Source organism: Girardinichthys multiradiatus, chromosome 5 (assembly GCF_021462225.1).
Source record: "Girardinichthys multiradiatus isolate DD_20200921_A chromosome 5, DD_fGirMul_XY1, whole genome shotgun sequence".
Taxonomy (NCBI): Eukaryota; Metazoa; Chordata; class Actinopteri; order Cyprinodontiformes; family Goodeidae; genus Girardinichthys; species Girardinichthys multiradiatus.
In genome coordinates, this window is record NC_061798.1 from 15,334,366 (window position 1) to 15,353,593 (window position 19,228).

A 19,228-nucleotide genomic window follows, 5' to 3' on the forward strand; every position below is an offset into this window, starting at 1 on the left:
CATTTTCATCATGACATTATGGAAAATAATGAACTTTATCACAATATGCTAATATTTTGAGAAGGACCTGCACATGTTTGTGTTTCACAACACACTGGCGCTGCTTGCTTAAAATGCAACTCGGGTGAGCCGTTCCTTTCGCCGCTCCAAAGACACAGCCACCCCCCCAACAAAGCTCATTCTGCTGTTTTGAATAACTTATCTGAAGCATTGAGAACTACAACTATTGATCAATAATTGATTAAAATTTTAAAGCAAGTGCCATCTTAGTGCATACTACATTTTCCAGGTATTTCATCTGGAAGTGGATACAAACGGCTCTACAACTTGATTGGGATTTTTCAGTTTGTCGCGTTATATCATAAAAATAAACAAAAAGGTAAAACAAAAACATTCAAATTTACTGCCACTGCTTGTTTGGTTGAAGGACACAATTTATTTATTTATATTTAGAAGTTTTAATTTCTAAATTTCCAGTTGAAATCATTAACAGAACAATTCCTGGAAATCGGAAATCCGAGTGGGAAAGTCAAACGTTTTAAACCAACACCAGGCTCAAAATCTTTATATAGAATTTGGGGATCTTTGCATTTCTGATAGTTTGTATTACATTCAGTCCTTTTTGCAAACAATACTATGCAACCTTGTTTAGGGAACATGTTGCTACCCTGTTTAAAAGTGTAGCATTTTGTGAAGACATTGTTGTTACCTTGTATTGGTAATGGTAATTTGTTTGGTCACTGAGAACATCAGTTCGCAAATGGTTCTGGTTAGATGTCAGTTTCAGGTCCCAGTCTTGGATGTAAAAGAGAGCATAGGGTGGGCTGTTTTAGGTTCAGTGTCATCTGCTCCAGTTTGTACTGGGAATACTCCAAGTTTTCCTGACTACACTTCATTTTTGATTAATGTCCTTGAACAACTCTTCTTTTTTTGTCTCTTACGTGCTTAGTAGCTCTACGATAAACTTTAGCACCATAGAATAAATGTGGAAAAAGACCTGTTTTTATTTACAGGACTGCACGGTGGCACAGTTGGTAGCACTGTTGCCATGTGCCAAGAAGGTCCTGTGTTTGAAACCGAGCCTGGTATCTTTATGCATGGAGTTCGCATGTTCTACTCGTGCATGCGTGGGTTCTCTCCGGGTACTCCGGCTTCTTCCGACTGCTGAAAAAATTATTGAGTTCATTTGTCTCTCTAAATTGCCCTTAAATGTGAATGTGTTTGCATGGTTGTTTGTCCTGTGTGTCTCTGTGTTGCTCTGTGATGGACTGGCCACTTGTCCAGGGTGTACCCCGCCTCTCGCCCAATGACCACTGGAGAAAGGTACCTGCCTCCCCGATGACCCTGACAAGATAAGCAGGCATAGAGAATGGATGGATGTTTTTATTTAAATTTTTTTTTTTTTTTAAAACAGCTAATATGGTTTATACCTTTCTCAGTAATCAGTGGGAAAGTCTTTATTAGCATTACAACAATTAAATGTAATTGCAGACTGACATTTTTGCATGTTTTTACTGGTATTTTCATGATTTATCTTTGGTGATATGCTCCTAGTCTTTCAGATTAAGAGGCTTAGTTGCATCACCCTAATCTTTAGCTCCCTCCACGAATTCGCTATAAGATCCAAGTAAAAGAATCTCTGTTCACTGTAGAAATAATCAGCTGAGCCCTAATGTAACATGTTGAAGTTGAGATGGTCAAAGCCTTTCCAGATTCGTTAAAAAACACAAAATTTAGTTGTGAATTATAAGCTGCCCACTTTGGGCCCCCAACCTTACCTTATGGGCCATGACGAGCTGGGCAGAAAGCCATATCACCCATTTTTGTGGATTTTTGACAACATGTAGACAAAAACATAATTTCATATCAGAGCTTCATAAAATATGAAGTTTGGCTAATCAGTGGTGTGATGTCTGCACCACTTAAACCTCTGTTTTGTGCCTAAACTCCTTGGTGTGCACCAGCTGTAGTAATGTCAACCAACAGGATCCAAACTGTGAAGAGAGATTAAAAAAAAAGCAGCCTTATTGTATGAAGCACAGCTGCAGTGGGGGAGGCGAGCTGTAGCTCTGTCACACCTCCACACTCCAACAAGCGGATGTGTTTTACTTTGCCTTTTCTCGCACTTTCTGACTTCCCTCCTCTACTTATTACCGACCAAGTCTGTCAGAGGCTGCTTCAATATTTTATCTGTGCAATGGCCTAATTATCTGCCACCCTTCTTTCCTCTGTCAGTGTGAGGTTCAACATGTTGTAGCTTGGTAATAACAGATCCATTTTTTGAAGTTTAAAGGTTGTCTTTTCAACCCGATGACAACTGACAGGCAGCAGCCGACATCCGCTTGTGAAAGATTGGGGTGACTGACAAGGTAGGCCCAAACATCCACTTTTCGTTTCTTGCCTTCTTTTGATTACGTCTTTCTTTCTTAGTTGGTCTCGATGCAACGATATATTCTTGATTCCTTCATAGCAACTGATTGATTTTGTTTTCATTTTTTAATCTGACTAAAAACATGTTGAGTTTATTAATTTAACTCAAAAAAAAGGATTTTATACAAAATTTTATTATTTGGTTTTATTCTAATAGTATCTATTCTGAAAGTAGATTTTCAGTTGTGAGATCATTGAGCTGTAATGTGGAAAACCCACTGATTAATGTGTCCCATCTGCGCAATGTCAGATCTTTCCATTTAGATGACATGGAAGGTGGTTTTGAGGTTATTCCTCCTTCTGCTTTATATAAATCCGCCAGTCAGTTAGAAGCTGCTCGGAAATCCTAAGCGATTAAAAGAGACATACATTTTTGCAATAGTATAAATGATCAACGGGTAGGCCAATGATTTTTGTCTCTACAACAGATTGTAATGACCTGATATGTGGTATAAACAGCTGTGTGAACAATGGGAGGTTTTTATGTAAAATAGACACCATAGAATAGGTGCAGACAGTAAAACACATGTGAGGTTGATAGGGTTCAGAAGATGTTTTCAGGATGAGCCTGTGGATTTTGGGTCACACCCAAGCATTCATGTCTTTACTTCCGTATTAAAATCTCCTGTATTATCACACATTATCTAACTTTGAAGCAGTAGTCTTCACATGTTCAAGGGTGTTTACAGATGTTTTTACCTTCTAGAGAAACTTAAAAAAGGTTAAGTGATCACAAAATCATCCAACTTATGTGAATATCTAACGATTCTTCATGTTGCTAACATCTCCTCCCCTATGTTCCCAGGATAATTTCTCTATTCAGTGACAATCATCGCTTCCTGACCCAGCCGATTGATGATCCGTGAGAGGAGCAAAGAGAAATCCCCAGAGCTGACCATGCAGCTGCTGAGGCCGAGCGGAAGTGAGACTAGCCAATATGGCCTAAAGAACTAAGAGGTTGTGTAAAGCATCTGCTGGAGAGGCGTTGGCTCTACACACCAACTGCATATGAGACTTCTGAGGCAATATAGATCAGTTCAGTTCATTGAATTGTTGCAAGAGAGCAACGCTAGTTAATGGAGTTTCATTAGTACATGTCTGAGCATTGCCTTTGATGAATACTGTCAACAGGGATCGAACGCACAACCCACATTCGAGGACCTTATAACCTGCTAAACTGACAGGGAAACACTGACTTATCATTAAAGAACCCAATAGAACCTGAGGGGTCTGTTAATCAACAGCAACCATGAATGGCATGACGGAACTGTCCGTGAAGTGTGTTCTGGTTGGGGACTGCGCGGTTGGCAAGACTGCCCTGCTGGTCCGCTTCACCTCAGAGACATTTCCAGATTCATACAAGCCTACTGTGTTTGAAAACACAGGCGTGGAGGTGTATATGGACGGGGTCCAGATCAGCCTTGGGCTGTGGGATACAGCGGGCAACGACAACTTCAAGCAGATCCGGCCGAGATCATACCAGCAGGCCGATGTCGTCCTCATGTGCTACTCTGTGGCCAACCCCAACTCCCTGGCCAGCATCCAGCGTAAGTGGATCGCCGAGGTCCGAGAGAACCTGCCCAGGGTGCCGGTGCTGCTCGTGGCCACCCAGACGGACCTGAGGGAGGTGGGGGTTCATCGTGGCAGCTGCATCTCGCCAGCGGAGGGGAAACGTGTGGCTCATGAGGTGTACGCTAAGGGCTACCTGGAGTGCTCCTCCTTGAGTAACCGTGGTGTGCAGCAGGTGTTTGAGTACGCTGTGAGGACAGTTTTCAACAAGCACAAGAAACGACAAAGGAGGCGCATGTTTAGCATGAACCAGTGCAAAGTGTTTTGACCTTTGACTTTGATCTCGCTGCCATCTGAGGGTTTTTCAGATGTGCTGTTCAAACTCAGTCAGCAATGAAGAGATGCAAGGACCCAGTCTGGGTTTCCTGTCGTACTGCTGGGTTGCTCTTCACTAATAACCCCCACCACCCAAACATGTTCAAACTAAGAACACTTAAAAAAAGTAACCTCACTGTCTGAGATACCAGCATATGGGGGTGGACGCTTTTCTCTTGCAGGGATGAAGTCATAAATAAGTGTTTGTTGTCATAGTGTGTCGAATAGAAGTTTTTTTTTCTTATTTAAAGTGTTTAAACCTTGAGAGAAAATGGCATTGATGTCTTAATCTAGGGGTTACTTTAGCAAGTTAACTTTATTTGAAATATCAAACAAATATGTTTTTGTACTACCACAAATACAACGATGCAACAACATATTATTGATATGGTGTCATGAAGCCTGAACAGAGTCGATTGCAGATGTTTCTAAATCGCGTTTAATGAAATTCCGGTTCCCTTAGCTTTTATTTGTGATTGGGTAAGAAACAGAGTGTGTCCTGTTCTGTCAGAAATCATTCCAATTATGTTGAAAATGCATCTCAGCCAAGAAAGCAAAATGGAACCTTTGTGGAGTATATAAATATTTTTTGTGGAGAAATGTTATTTGATGTGACTAAAAATAAAATGTGTTCTTAATGTGTTCTCAGTTAAGCCCAAAATGATTCATACCCCTGGAAGATTTAGGTTTCAAGTAATATTTTAATTTTACGAACATGTTTCTTCTGACTGGAAGTAACATTAGTGTTTTGGAGCGGCCCAGCCAGAATCCCAATTTCAATCCGATAGGAGAATTTGGAGGGAGCTAAAGATTAGGGTGATGGTTAGGAGGCCTTCTATTCTTAAAGAATTTGAGCTCATCACCAAAGATAAATCTTCAAAATACCAGCGGGAACATTCAAAAAGCTAATTCTAAGCTAATAATAAAAAGGGTAGGTCCGCTGTAATGCGAATGAAGGTGTTTTTTATTTAATATTGAAAAAGGTATACAAATTAAATAATTTTTATTTTTTGAATTGATATTGGTTTTACTTTGTTTTATTCAATTTTGGGTGATGCCTGTCTCGTTTCTGACCCAGACCACATTTATTGGTTGAATGGAAGTAATTTTAAATCAAAATCTGCCAGGTGTGTTATTTTGGGCTGAACTATAGCTGAAATATTTTTTAAAACCATTTGTAAAATTTCCGAAACAGATAAAGAATAAAATAAAAGAAATCAAATATTCACTTTTATAAATTTTGATCCGTTCGTAGTTACTTTAGGAAAACACGTGAATTGGATAAGATATGTAATATATTAGATTAATTAGATTTTTTTGTTTTTTACAATTCAGATTTCTTTATTTTTTGCTTTTACCAGTATTCATGAAACAAGTGAAAACAGCCACAATTCAGCTGTAATCAATGCATTTCTTTCTTTTTGTTTGTAGACTTTGTGTCTCTACAAACTGAATAGACGTACCTGGTGAGGGATCAGTGATGCAAATGTACAAGAATTAAATAAAAATAATAATTTGTTGGTATCTGTAAAGTCTCTCTCTCTCGCTTTGTTTTGTTGGGTGTACTTTGTTTGCATTTAAACATGTTTTAACGATCTCCACGATGGTTATCAGCGGCACGAAGTGATTCTGAACAAACCCTTGATGGATCAAACACTGTATGACATGCATACATGTTTTATTGTGGGCTCTTAAACTATTTTATAAACTTTAAATAAAGCCTGTGTTGTTCTGAATGAGTAGAAGAATTGGCATGTTTATGATGCTAAAAGATATTTGGAGGACTTTAGCCTCTATTATATAGAAAATCTTATCCAGTTTTTTACCTGCTTATAAAAGTAATTATAGTTTAGTGAAACATTACTGAAAAAGGGTATTTAGTGATGATATACATGATTTATAAACATTATAATTATGCCATTTTTTAATAACTCCATTTCAGTGGTAAAGCAACTAAACTATTTCACCCCCCCATATTTTAAATTATTCATGTAACTTTAATCCTGATGAATCTGCAGCTCAGCGTTTTGAGTTGCTCAAACACACAGACTCAGCATGAGGATTAGATATAAAGCAGTGAGGTTTAGATTACAGATAAGACTTTAGGGATTTACATATTCTCTCATCAGATTTAACTAATATAAAATTTAACTGGGGTTCTACCAATGCTTTGTAATGTATGTTCATTTATATAATGTGTAAAAACATATGCAAAGGTGCTTGAATGTGTGGTGTGGAAAGCATTTGTGATTTTGTATTAAATGTATATTTGTCAGAATAAAACACTCAAAAAACAGTCGACCAGGAAAGAGCCTCAGAGAAGCCATTCCTTCGCCCTTATGTTTTCTCCCGCTCTTTCTCTGCGTGTCTCTCCGTCTTTCTGTGGTGTTCAGAGTCGCTGAGGATGAGGGGCATCATCAAGACTTTTCAAGGATACACTTAAAAACACCTAACCACATCCCAGTCCACACATACACGTGCATACCCAAAACGTTACATCACACAGAAACATGCAACTCGGCTTCTGTTTTTCTGCATTTTCAAACATATTAGTTCTGTTAGTTGATTGTTTCTGCATGTCTACATACATGTGCTTGAATACAGTTGCGCACATGATGCATTCAGGAAATTTGGACCACCTGAACAGAGAAGGTTTCTGTACCGTGAGGATAGTTTACTAAGTTATATTTCAATTTCTTTTAATATTTTATTTATAATCCATGATATTATTAATAAAGCACTCAATATGGCTCAATGATTATTTCTACTATCCATTATACAGCTGTTACTCCACTTTAAAAGTTCAATGTGTTTAACTGCTGTGGTCACATCTTTTATGCCTCATTATGTGCTCTGCCACAGCTACCACAATGCCTCATCCCGTTATCTCTCTGTCTGAGTGTGTTTTTCTCACACACACACACACATACTGAATTGTGTGTGTCGAGCCACTTCACGGTTAGCGGTAGTTGCTTTTCTGACATCTGAAGGGCCTCAGGGGATCTTTGTGAGGGGCTGATAAGTAGGTCTTTTCATTGTCAGGGCTGACATTTTGACAGAACATCAGCCACAACACAGATGCAGCAAACTTAGATTATACTGGTCTTTTATTTACTGCTGCAGGACCTCACTGCGCTGTTAGTTCTGAGAAAACTAGCCAGACTCATTTGAGACCCCAGTTAACCATGGCAACAAGACTCAGTCGGCTAGCTGTGTTGGTTGTCCTGTTATTTATGCATGTATCGGTTCTTTAGCCAAACCTAACATTTTTCCATTGTTTTAACATTAAAACTGAATTTAAACCTATTAAAAAGTGCAAAGTCAGAGTTTTTAATAAACTTTCTTGTTTCATGTCTAAATCAATCAGGTGCAGTGACTGTACTTCTGCCAAACAGGATAACTGCATCTTCTGAGTACATCAACATTTAAAAACAGAACATGAGAGCTATTCAACCTTAAATAACTTATCTGGCCTTTCCTCCATTACTTATCTGCATCACTATGTAACATGTAGATGCCCTTTTTGCCCACTTAGCTATTTAGTATGCCTTTTGTGTACTAACACAAACACCAAGTTTGGGTTGTTGTACTATCCCAGGCTGAATCCGAAATGTGCTAACTTTGGATTCATTTACAACAATCAGCATGCTGGATTACTTTTTCAAATCCAAAAACTGGTTAAAATGACAAATGTGTTAAATAAAAATAATCAGAGAGGCAAGGTTTACTAAGCAAGGGATATTTGGGTGAAACCGAATAATTCATCCATCTGTTTTCCATAACTGCTTTATTTTGGGTCGCGGAGGCTGTTGGCAGTCTTCAACTGTCAATAAGTGAGAGACAGAGTACAACCTGGACAGTCCATCACAGAGAGAGACAGGATGGACAACTATTCACTCACAACTATTGACTGTTTAGAGGAGCTGGAGAGCCCAGCTTAGAATAGAAAAGACTGCACTCATGTGGCAATTTTCCTATATTGTTGGCCACTCAAAGTGCTTATAAAAAAATCACATTAAACTATTCATGCACACAGCCCATGTACTAATGCAAAATATTATTAGGCAACTTGAGTTTCATTTTTAGATACTTCAACATGTGTCACAAGAAAGCTGGAATTGAACTCACAACCTCTCAGTTTTCAAATAACTGATCCACAGGCACTCCAGGTCTTCAAGGATTTACTTTAGAATTTTAAGCAGCAGACTTACTTGCTTTTTGTGCAGTTTCTAATGAACCTGACCAATTGTCATATAGTTTTAGAGCAGGAAAAGTTCACCCAATGGCGCTTTCACAATAAAGTTATTTGGCCTGCTTTAAAAGCGCAGTCTTACTCAGATAGTCCGCTTTATCAGTGCAGGTGTGAAAACTCATCTAAACTATGGTCTGGTGCACTCTTATTTATAAAACAAAAGACAAGATTGACTTGACATTCAAAAACTGGAGACCTTTTATGTTTTTAAACTTTGACAGTAAACCTTTGAACAATAGGCTACACATATTTGGGATGAGGTGATTCATCTGGACCAAGACTATCTCATTCAAGGTAGCAAGATCCCGAACAGCAGTATTGATCTAAGACATTATCTCTTCTTAAATGAAGAAGCATCCTACTAGTATTCCAAAAGTTAGACTTTGAGAAAGCCATTGACTGGTTCTCACACCAGAAACTCTTCTTTGACATGGTTTGACATGGTGGTCTTTGGAGGCTGGATCACAGTGCATATGACAACAAAGGCAGTGTATGATGACAAAGGTAGTTTGTTCACTGCATTTATTTGCATGTTTTTAGACTGTGAGAAAAAGCCAAACTACCCAAAAAGAGTAAAAGTATCCCTTCCGAGTAAGATTTGAACCCGGAACCTTGTCGTTGTGAAGCTACTCTGCTAACAACTGCACTATACTTTAGCCCACCTCATAATGTCTAATAACACTTACTGACAATAACAAAATTCAGACTAAAAATGAGGCACTGAATAAAAGATATCCGTTTTTTTTGGCTTTGTGCAAAATGTGATGGTTAAAAATAACTAGCACTAGCTTCTGCTAACTACTTATCAGGTAAAAAGCTAATGTTAGCTTAAGTAACCAAACTTGCTCTCTGGTGCAAACAAGTCATTAACCTAACCACTAATATGTTTGGTAATATACAGCATCATTTTACTATCTTAGCATTTCTTAAAAGAGGTTCAGCATATTCAAAATGGGGGTCTGTGAATAATAAGCCCCCTCTAGCCTCTTCCCTAACCCAACACAATGGGTAATAATTTAAGACCCAAGGTTTTGTTAAAACTTCACACCTTCTGGGCTCCAACTGCAAACACCCAGTATTTGGGATTAAGAAATAACCCAGCAGTTTTTAGAGTGTAGGCAACTTTGACCCCTTACAGAACCATGTAGCCTTTATTTAAGGATGGTAGCTATAGCCCAGGAGGCCGCCGGTAATTGAGCCGTATATGTGCACAGTAATAAAACAGAGAAAACAACTGTAGGTTTTCACAAAAAACTTGCTGAGTACACAGTCATCTGTGGAGAGGCGCTTTGCACACCCTCAGATGAAGACATTTACGTCACATGTATGCAACTGTTTCCGTAGCAGGCAGAAACATTTGCTTTCCCATAGATATGTGATATAAAACAGTTAAACTCTGACCAGTAAGCTGACCAATGCCGGTAGACCAGCGGATTAGGGAAAATGTTGGATTTTATAACTAAGATTCATGCCATGCTGTTAAATACTAATAAAAAACAATCTTAGCAGATTAAAATAGATCGTTTAAATAACAATTAGAACTTTATGACACAATTCAACCTTAACTATTAATACATAATAAACCATTAATGTCTAATCGAATCCTAATCTTTGTTTGTCTCTTTGCTGATTTCTTAACATCCATCACCAAAGTCATCAAATGAAAAAGCTGTATTCATGTAGCTGATGGATGAGTTTGTCACAGCCCTGAGCGAACTTGTCTAAAAAAACGTTGGAGACAATAATGTGCGACTGTTGTTATTTAAAAGCCACAGCATTCAGAGACACTGTGTGAATGGGAGTGATTATGTAAGCTTTTCTGCCACTTTCATTTAAACTTTGTTGCATCATATCAGTAAATGTTTGCATCAGTAACATTTAGAGTTCAGCTTGCTCCGATTTATCTGTCCAGATTAAAATTTTTGTTTACATGGAGCTCGAATAGAGTGCTGTTCTTTAAAGTGTCTCCCTATGTTGATGCGACCTGTAGCCTACCTCTTATTAGGACAGAATTCAGTACAACACCTGAATTTCTTTCTGTAAAAAGTTTTTGATTAACTGTGAATTGGCATCACATATTTATTACTATCTATCATATTATAGTACATATATTATATACTATATATTACAATACTGTTTATCAAATCCAACTTGCTAACAATAAATTTGAATACAATCACTTTTCTTGTCACTGTGCCGTTGTGAGCACACACACTTTTCTCTAACAGTCACAAGAATAAAGGCACTCAGACAAATTCTGGTTCCCTTGCTGTTGTGCAAAAACTCAAAGCGCCTCTTTTTGTCATGCCTGTTGTATCATGCTTTCCATCTATCAGCACGCAAGCATGTATTCCAGCCCTAACTTAAGACTTCTTTTCCTGATAGATCATTTCTGACTCACAAAACACACTTACAAAAAACACACACTGATCACAAAACAAACAAACAAACAAAAAAAGATGATTATGGTTTGCAGAAATTAAATTTTTGCTACTGAGTGACACGTTGGCTTCTTTTCCCTTATAAACACACAATCACATGCACACACTGTCTTAGCAGCATACAGGAAACACCTGTCCTGTGTGAGCTCAGTACCACCGAAACTGAGTGACACAGTAACATCACAATGTGCAGTTCCTCTGCAGAATCGGAGCACTATGTCAGTAACATTTGCCAGTATTTAGTACTGGTGTGGACCTCTCTGCTTTTATTCTTGGCGAAATGAGATTAAAGCTCTGATTGGGTTTCATATTAAAGAAAGTGATGTGGGCTGTACTATGTCAACATATTTGTTGTAGCGGCAACAAAGTCAGCTCTGGAACAGTTGTATCACATTCAGGCTATGTATATATTTTCTACCATTTGTATTTCAAAATGGAGAAAAACAAAACTAGAAAAAGGTTAACTTTTCTTTTGTAGACTTTTAAATTAGAAAAAAAAACCCTAACAAATACACGCTTCATATAAAATATTTGGTTATGACTTAATTTCCCTGAGATTTTCTGTTAAACCAAAGCTAAAAATCAGCAGCACTTCTGTAGCTTTTTAGTTTGGGAAACAATGACAGGACAGGTTAGAGGCTCAAAACCTCTCTCAAACCTTAGACACCAAACTTTTGAAATGCATTTCAATCTACTATTTAATGCCTGAAGATAACTTTTTAGGCTGAAGATGCTAAAACAGACCCAAACACACAGTGGTGCAAGCAGATTTTTACACACAAAATGAGCTGAAAACTGAGCTGGCAAAATAGTTTTTAGAACAGCCACGAGTTGGCAGAGAAATGTACTGTTTTCTGCTGTTGGCTTTACTCTTTGTTCAGCTTGCAAATATTTATCTGATTGCTCATATTTTGCACGTATTCTGGAATTGAAGAAAAATTTAAATTGATTGTTCCATATTGTTAAATAATCACAGTCTTGATCTAAACTCTACTTAATCCCTAAAACAAACAAAGAAAAAACAAATAAATAAAAATGATCTTAGATATGCAAGACGTCTAATAGGATCAGAAAACCTTTCCTTCGTTCATAATCTGCAGACAGGAGGAAGTTAAAAACCATCTTATCGCTGCTCAACAAACTGCAAACAGTCTTATTCCGATGATTCGTATTTACACTTGGAGAACTGATCATTGACTGATATGATGTCTAAAAAGATATCTGTGTGTGTCCTTGTCCATTTTGAACGACGTGCCACATGCTGTTAGCTGTGTAAAGCAGACCGGCTCTGTGTGTGTGTGTGTGTGTGTGTATGTCGTACTGTTGCTTGTGGTCATGTACACAAGTGTAAGAAGACTTTGAGCTTCTCATTTCACCTGGAGACATTGTGCAATGTGATAGGGCAGTATGTGTGTGTGCATGTGTGTGGGTGTGCATCTATGTGTGTGTGATGTTCCAGGTCCTGTTCCACAGCAGCAATTACACCATGAGAGAGACAGATGCAACCTACGACTAACAGCCAGTGAAGCATTCAGAGCCTCTGACAGGATGTTAGGCTTCAGGAGCATTGTGTGGTCTCGTCTGGCTCTGCCTCAGTGGGGCAGAATGGAGATCCGAACTGAGTGACGCTTTGGGTCTGGACCCAGCTGGTCTTGGCGACTGGTGTGCTAAATAATTGATCACAGTGCTAGAGAGTAGCAAAAAAAAATGAGGACAGCAGTGATGGTTTGGATAAGCCTTTTGGTGCAAGGTTAGTTTTGCAGAAGGGTTGTCTTATTGATTGCCTTGTTTTTCCTTTTAGCTGACTTGTCTCTGTAACTTATCTGTTGTTGTTCTTGCTTCAGAAATGAAAAGGCTTCTCTAATGTCTTTTTTCTGTGTTTTACCTCTTCTTGTTCCCTCAGTGTCCCATGGTGCACAAGGTCATTATGCCCGCAAACTTCTGAATGACCTGATGGAGGACTACTCCAATGCTCTGAGACCTGTGGAGGACACAGACAAGGCCCTGAATGTCTCCCTTCAGATCACGCTGTCACAGATCAAAGACATGGTGAGTAGAGAGGACACTTAAGAAAACATCATAAGCAAACAGGAAACCACATGTACAGGTCCACAACTGAAATTTTTTAATTTGAGTTGGACTATATGACATTTTAGGATTTTCTCCATTTTGTATGTCAAAAAACTGTGGTTCTGTAGGAAGAGTACTTGTCTAGTAACTGGAAGGTTGCAAGTTTGGTTCCAGTTTCAGTCTGCCACATATCCTTAGGCAAGAGACAGTACCTTATTTTGCTTATGAATGTGCAAATGTTTATATATATATTATGTGAGACAGAGTGGAAAAAGCAAAATTACTTTTAAAAAATATTTTTAAGACAATCCAATTTTCACTTTGCAATTATCACAAAGCGCTACATCTGATGATGCTGTATCTCCATTTTTCTTCATACTTGTGTTATTGTGCCAATAAGTTCTATTGATCATCCTTCACAACTGTCTGTGGTTTCAATAATAAACATATATTTAAAAGTGTCAAAAACAACATGTGAAAATGACAATATGAACTTACATCGGTAAGAAAGACTTTTTTCATTTACCCCGCCTCCCACCCTTAGACTGCTGGAGATAGGCACCAGCTTCCCTGCGACCCACTATGAAAGCAGCAGTAGAAAATGACTGACTGACTTTTTCCATTTTCAAGTGCTATTTTGTAGACAATGGATGGATGTTTAGCAGTCATTAAAGTATCATTGACATCCGATCACTCACTAAAAAAATAGAAATAAAAATAGAAAAGGACTCCCTGGGCAGTATAATAAAATGTTACATAGGAAAACATAAAACTATAGTTGTAATAAAATAGCAATTAAAAACAAGAAAAAACTATAAAAACGAAAAAAATCTAATATGTCATAAAATATTGTTTACAATAAAAAAGATATATGTAAAAAAAATGAAACCATGTACAGGTTTGGATCCAGGAACATATGAAAGGAACTAGTACCTTTGTGTTATATAGTGATAATAAAAACAGAAATATAAATGGGTCTGACCATTAAGAATCATTACAACACTAAAATAAACGTTTTACATTCATCCTAGTGATCCCAACACTGGATGTATATGCTCCTATATTCTAGTATTGATAATGCTCCATCATTCTTGTAAATTCATCTTTGCCTCCCATACGTTTTTAGTTTCTATATTTATGAGCAGGTAAATTTGAAAGTCATCTGGAAATCATCAAGAAGAAATGTCGCATATCCTAAAAGTAGGCAACATATGAAAACAAGGCAGGTCCAAAATACAGCCTTGAGGAAATTCCACATTTTAGAGTTGCTTCTGCTAAAAAATACGTGTGTGGACTGACAACCTCCTATTGGTTAAATTAGACTTGAACACAGAGCATTTCCCTAAAAACAATGCTCAGTACGGAATATGCTTTGTTGTCTTAGCTGTGATCACCTTTAAAGATGTTTTAAATATGTCTTTGGCTTTTATGGAAATGCTGTGTTTTCAGGATGAAAGGAACCAGGTGCTCACCACCTACCTGTGGATAAGACAGGTGTGGCACGATGCCAATCTGAAATGGGACAAGGAGGACTACGATGACCTAGAGATGATAAACATCCCCAGTGATCTGGTTTGGAAACCGGACATTGTTCTCTACAACAAGTCAGTCATATGAAGCAGATAGATGGTACAGACAATTAAAGAGAGACTAAGATAAGTGAACACTCATTCATAAATGTTACCTTTTTTCCCTTCTGTTAATGTAGAGCAGATGAGGAGTCCTCAGAGTCATCCAGCACTAATGTGAAACTGCGTTATAACGGAGAAATTGTGTGGGACTCTCCGGCCATCACTAAGAGCTCATGTGTAGTGGACGTCTCCTACTTCCCCTTTGACTGGCAGTCATGCAATCTGACCTTTGGCTCCTGGACTTACAATGGAAACCAGGTACATGGATGCAGGAAGACACTCAAACTCAAAAAGTGGAGGGCAATAAAAACGAAAATTCTTGCAAGTCAGACAGCAGAAATTTAATCTTTAAACAGTTTTTCCATTAAACTATACCTGTTGTGTTCTTGAAGTATACTAAGAAATCATATAAGTTTCATGAAGTCTGGGTATTCTCCATGCAGTTGGACATCAGTTTGGGCATGGACAGCGGCGACTTGTCTGACTTTGTAGAGAACGTTGAGTGGGAGTGTCATGGCATGCCCGCAGTTAGGAATGTCATGATGTACGGATGCTGCTCGGACCCGTACACTGAAATCACCTACACCCTGCTCCTGAAGCGCCGCTCCTCCTTCTACATCTTCAACCTGCTGCTGCCCTGCTTTCTCATCTCGTTTCTGGCCCCTCTGGGATTCTACTTGCCCGCCGACTCAGGAGAGAAGGTTTCTCTGGGGGTTACGGTGCTGCTGGCACTGACCGTGTTCCAGCTGCTGGTGGCTGAGAGCATGCCTCCTGCAGAAAGCATGCCCTACATAGGTCTGAACCACTTTTTTTTCCCATTTTTGCCATGTCTTTACGTGAAGATGTTGGACTATAGATTCCCTTGGTAATGGGATTTATTTCTAAAATTTTTCCATTTCATAGTTGGGCAAAAAAACAAAGAAAAGCGTTTCCTTAGACTACTTCTGTTGTTGTTAGGGATTAATTGTTTTACTAGTGCTTCTCTGTGTGTTATTTTTTCAGCTTCAAGGATTTGTTGTAGATAATAGAATCCCAGATTTGATAAAACACCAACTCTGTCAGTTTTTTTCCATAGTAATTTGCTGATGGAGAAGAAAAAACATCAGTTCATGGATTTATATGTATTATAAAGCTTGACGTGGAAGGATCATGTTTGTTTTAACTGGTGTACATAGACATAGATCATTGCAATAATTTCATCATGCTGAAAACCCCAACCTCCGTTTTCTGATAGAGTGCACCAGATTTAATTTAAAATGCCCTGATATTTCAGTGGTCATTGTGGCATCCACTCTAACAAGGTTCCCATTGCCTTTGAAAGAGAAACAAACCTGCATGACACATCTTTTCCTGTTCTAGAAGTGTTTGCTGCTGAAAAGTTTAATCATCCTCTCATCTGACCAAACCACACTTAAATCCCTTGAGTGGTTTGCCAAATCCACACTAATGCTTTGTAACGGTGAGAAAGGCTTTTCCCTTCGTGCCTCCCAATTAACCCGTTGGCATCTAGAAAGCTTCAACTGGTTGTTCTGAGGACATGGTGACCTCAAGACGACACTCTGTGCTCCAGTCCTGTTAACATGAACATTGACATACATGCTTCCCTTTAATGCCACATTCTCTTGCCTTTCCCGTTTTTAAAAGAAATAAGCTTTTATGTCACACCATATTTTTACCCCAGGGAAACAGGGAGTCAGAGATAACTAATTTTAAGTTCCTTTGAAATTCTTTCCAACTCCAAAAGTGAAGATAGTATATTTTTTCAGGATGCCCACAAGTGCGGCACTGGTGGTTTTGTGTTGGGGGATGCTGTAAATTCACTATAAACATCATTATAAATAATTTGAACTACCTTAGTAAAACCTTCTCCAGTTTTCTCAGCGTCTGATTTTTCACATTTTCTCTAGGACAGAGCTGGAACGCCATGGCTTCTGATTTCTGGAACAAGTTAGTTATGGGGATTTGTGATACCTGGCCTTTTTGTGCAGATTGTTACTTTTAGTTATTCTCTCTAGTTTTGACAATTATATCAAAATTCATTGAAATTGTTGAGAAGAAAAAAACATTTTTACTCTGGCCTGTTTAGTGATTCGTTTACGTCCTCTCTGCATTTGACAGAAATAATTATTTAAAGGAGAGTCTGTATAAATGTGCAAGTATAGTTTTTAACTTAGGGATGTCTACCAGTACTACCCTCCCTAAATGTGTGATTATCTTTGTCTCATCCTAAAGGGAAGTACTACATTGCCACCATGACTATGATCACAGCTTCCACATCCCTCACCATCTTCATCATGAACATCCATTTCTGTGGTGCAGAAGCCAAACCAGTTCCTCACTGGGCGAAGGTGCTAATCATTGACTACATGTCGAAAATCTTTTTTGTCTATGAAGTGGGGGAGAACTGCATGACACCCGAGAGCGAGAGGACCCCACTCTACCCAGAGGAACCTTTGGGTGATAAGGGATGTAACTATGATAACAGCTTCCATAATGACGTCTACAATCACGACAACAACCAGTACAAGTACAGCAATGGCCAAGCTGTTCATCATCACAACAGGCATTACAAAAGCCAAGCGAACGGTAGATATCACTATTATAACAACCACAACAACCATGCTTCCATACTGGAGAAAGGCGAAATGAAACAAGAGCCCACACAACACTACCAACACATCAGACGGGACAAACTGGACTACCAGGCTCCTCCGCACTCCCAAAACCTTCAGCATCTGAATAGCGGGCTTAAGGAGCAAAAACTCTACACCTCAGAAACAATTCAGCTCCCAGCTTGCCCCTGCTGCTGCCCCTGCCTCCAACATAAACAGGTGACAGCCCTCTGCTTTTCATGTTTAAGGATCTTATCACTCGTCTTTGAGTGCTTGATTTAACTAATCTGTGTTTTTTTAAGGTGGTGAAAAATATCCAGTACATTGCCAACTGCTTCAGGGAGCAGAGAGCCACCTGTGTGAAGGTAGCAGAATGGAAGAAAGTTGCCAAGGTGATGGATAGATTTTTCATGTGGATCTTCTTCGTCATGGTCTTTCTCATGAGCATCCTCATCATTGCCAAGGCGTCTTGACAGAGTCTTTATTAACAATAATTCCTCAGTGTTACTACTTTCAACAACGTCAAAATCAAAACCGGTATTGTTGTCAAAAAGACAGTGTGTGCGTGTTTGTGAGTGTGGTTACAAATATGAACCTTTCCCTCTGATCATGTTGCTGCACACAGATTTAACCATTTACTTCACCTAAAACCATCTCCAGCCCTATTGGGTAGTTAAAGTCAGATGTGCTTGGATGTATCATGACGCGCTGGAGCGGTAAGACAATCCTGGCCTTTGCCTCGAACATGCATGGACTTGCATTATTGACAAGCTAACAGTCAGACATCCAACTATAGGCATTATGTTTCTGGCATTAAGCTACCAGATGCTGTTTCCTGCTTTGCTTTGTGTATTTTACAAGCACCAGTTGAATAATTTTCATCATTATACCACAAACACTGTATGAGCTGTGTGCATGATCAATAAAGGTGTAGAGGTCACTGAGGCAGTCTATTCAGTTTCCATTGAAAGACTGAACAAAGCAGACGTCTGAATATTTATTGCTTGTTATGAGTTTTAAGATTCAGACAAAGTTCTATCTAGCTTATAACTCTATTTTCAAATGTACCCCAAGTCCACACACATTTGACTTTTGGATGATTTTTTCTAAATGTTTCAATTAAAAATAAAGGTCTGATATTGTTCTATAAAAAGCTGTTTTACCAGTTATCTTGACAATATGTGGGAGTTGACATTCAAGCCTATGACCACAAGAGAAAACCCACTGGTGACACCAAGACCAAACACAACCACCTCTATAATAATTTCAATAAAATAAAGAAGGTTTATTGCCCTCCAAGCTCCCAGTTTTTCAACACAATTCTTTAACACATCCTTCCATTTTAGTGGCACATGTAGCTGAGTATCATCTGCATAGAGATGCATAGCAATCTTGTTTTTTCCAAAAAAAGTCAAGCAGCAGATACAAAAATAATATCCGAGGACCAACTACACTGGTTCTCAAAAGTGAACACACCCCTAGTAAATGTTAGGTTTGTGGTATTTTAAAAATGTTAGACCATGATATATAATCTCAAACCTTTTTCCACATATTATGTGATATCGATATTATACAATTTCACATGGCTTGGTAATACTTGCTCTTTATACTTAACAAAGGTTCTTCAAATGTATAAGATTTTGAGGGGACTACTGTTGTCCACAGATTCTTTTTTAGTTCAGGACTCTAGGCTTTCCAATACTTCAAATTTCTTCTTATTCAGTCATTATTATGTGGATACAATAGTATGCCAGGACTTATTTTGATGCAGGAAAATAAAATCCATCTTCATCTTTAACTTTATAACAAATACCTCAAGATTTTGGGTCAAACTGGCTAGATTGTGGAAATATTCATAATTTCATCTATTTTGAAGGAAAATTGCAAATTGTTTAAAGAAAATAGCAT

General features: G+C 38.4%; 2 protein-coding genes across 2 annotated transcripts; both read left to right on the plus strand.

Moving 5' to 3' along the window:
- The first annotated feature begins 1,792 nt into the window (after positions 1-1,792).
- On the plus strand, positions 1,793-5,849 carry rhoh (ras homolog family member H). Its single transcript, XM_047364584.1, has 2 exons — positions 1,793-2,369; positions 3,236-5,849. The coding sequence occupies exon 2, from the start codon at positions 3,680-3,682 to the stop codon at positions 4,265-4,267; it is 588 nt and encodes a 195-aa protein (XP_047220540.1). The 5' UTR covers positions 1,793-2,369; positions 3,236-3,679; the 3' UTR covers positions 4,268-5,849.
- A 6,582-nt stretch (positions 5,850-12,431) lies between these two features.
- Positions 12,432-18,469, plus strand: chrna9a (cholinergic receptor, nicotinic, alpha 9a). Its single transcript, XM_047364812.1, has 7 exons — positions 12,432-12,757; positions 12,911-13,056; positions 14,527-14,681; positions 14,786-14,966; positions 15,152-15,503; positions 16,941-17,539; positions 17,623-18,469. The coding sequence occupies exons 1-7, from the start codon at positions 12,715-12,717 to the stop codon at positions 17,791-17,793; spliced, it is 1,647 nt and encodes a 548-aa protein (XP_047220768.1). The 5' UTR covers positions 12,432-12,714; the 3' UTR covers positions 17,794-18,469.
- Positions 18,470-19,228: the final 759 nt, after the last annotated feature.

Coding starts and splice junctions, on each gene's coding strand:
- rhoh (XM_047364584.1), top strand. CDS start 3,680: ATGAATGGCATGACGGAACTGTCCGTGAAGTGTGTTCTGGTTGGGGAC.
- chrna9a (XM_047364812.1), top strand. CDS start 12,715: ATGAGGACAGCAGTGATGGTTTGGATAAGCCTTTTGGTGCAAG. Junction 12,758..12,910: donor GATAAGCCTTTTGGTGCAAG/GTTAGTTTTGCA, acceptor TTGTTCCCTCAG/TGTCCCATGGTGCACAAGGT. Junction 15,504..16,940: donor AGAAAGCATGCCCTACATAG/GTCTGAACCACT, acceptor CTCATCCTAAAG/GGAAGTACTACATTGCCACC.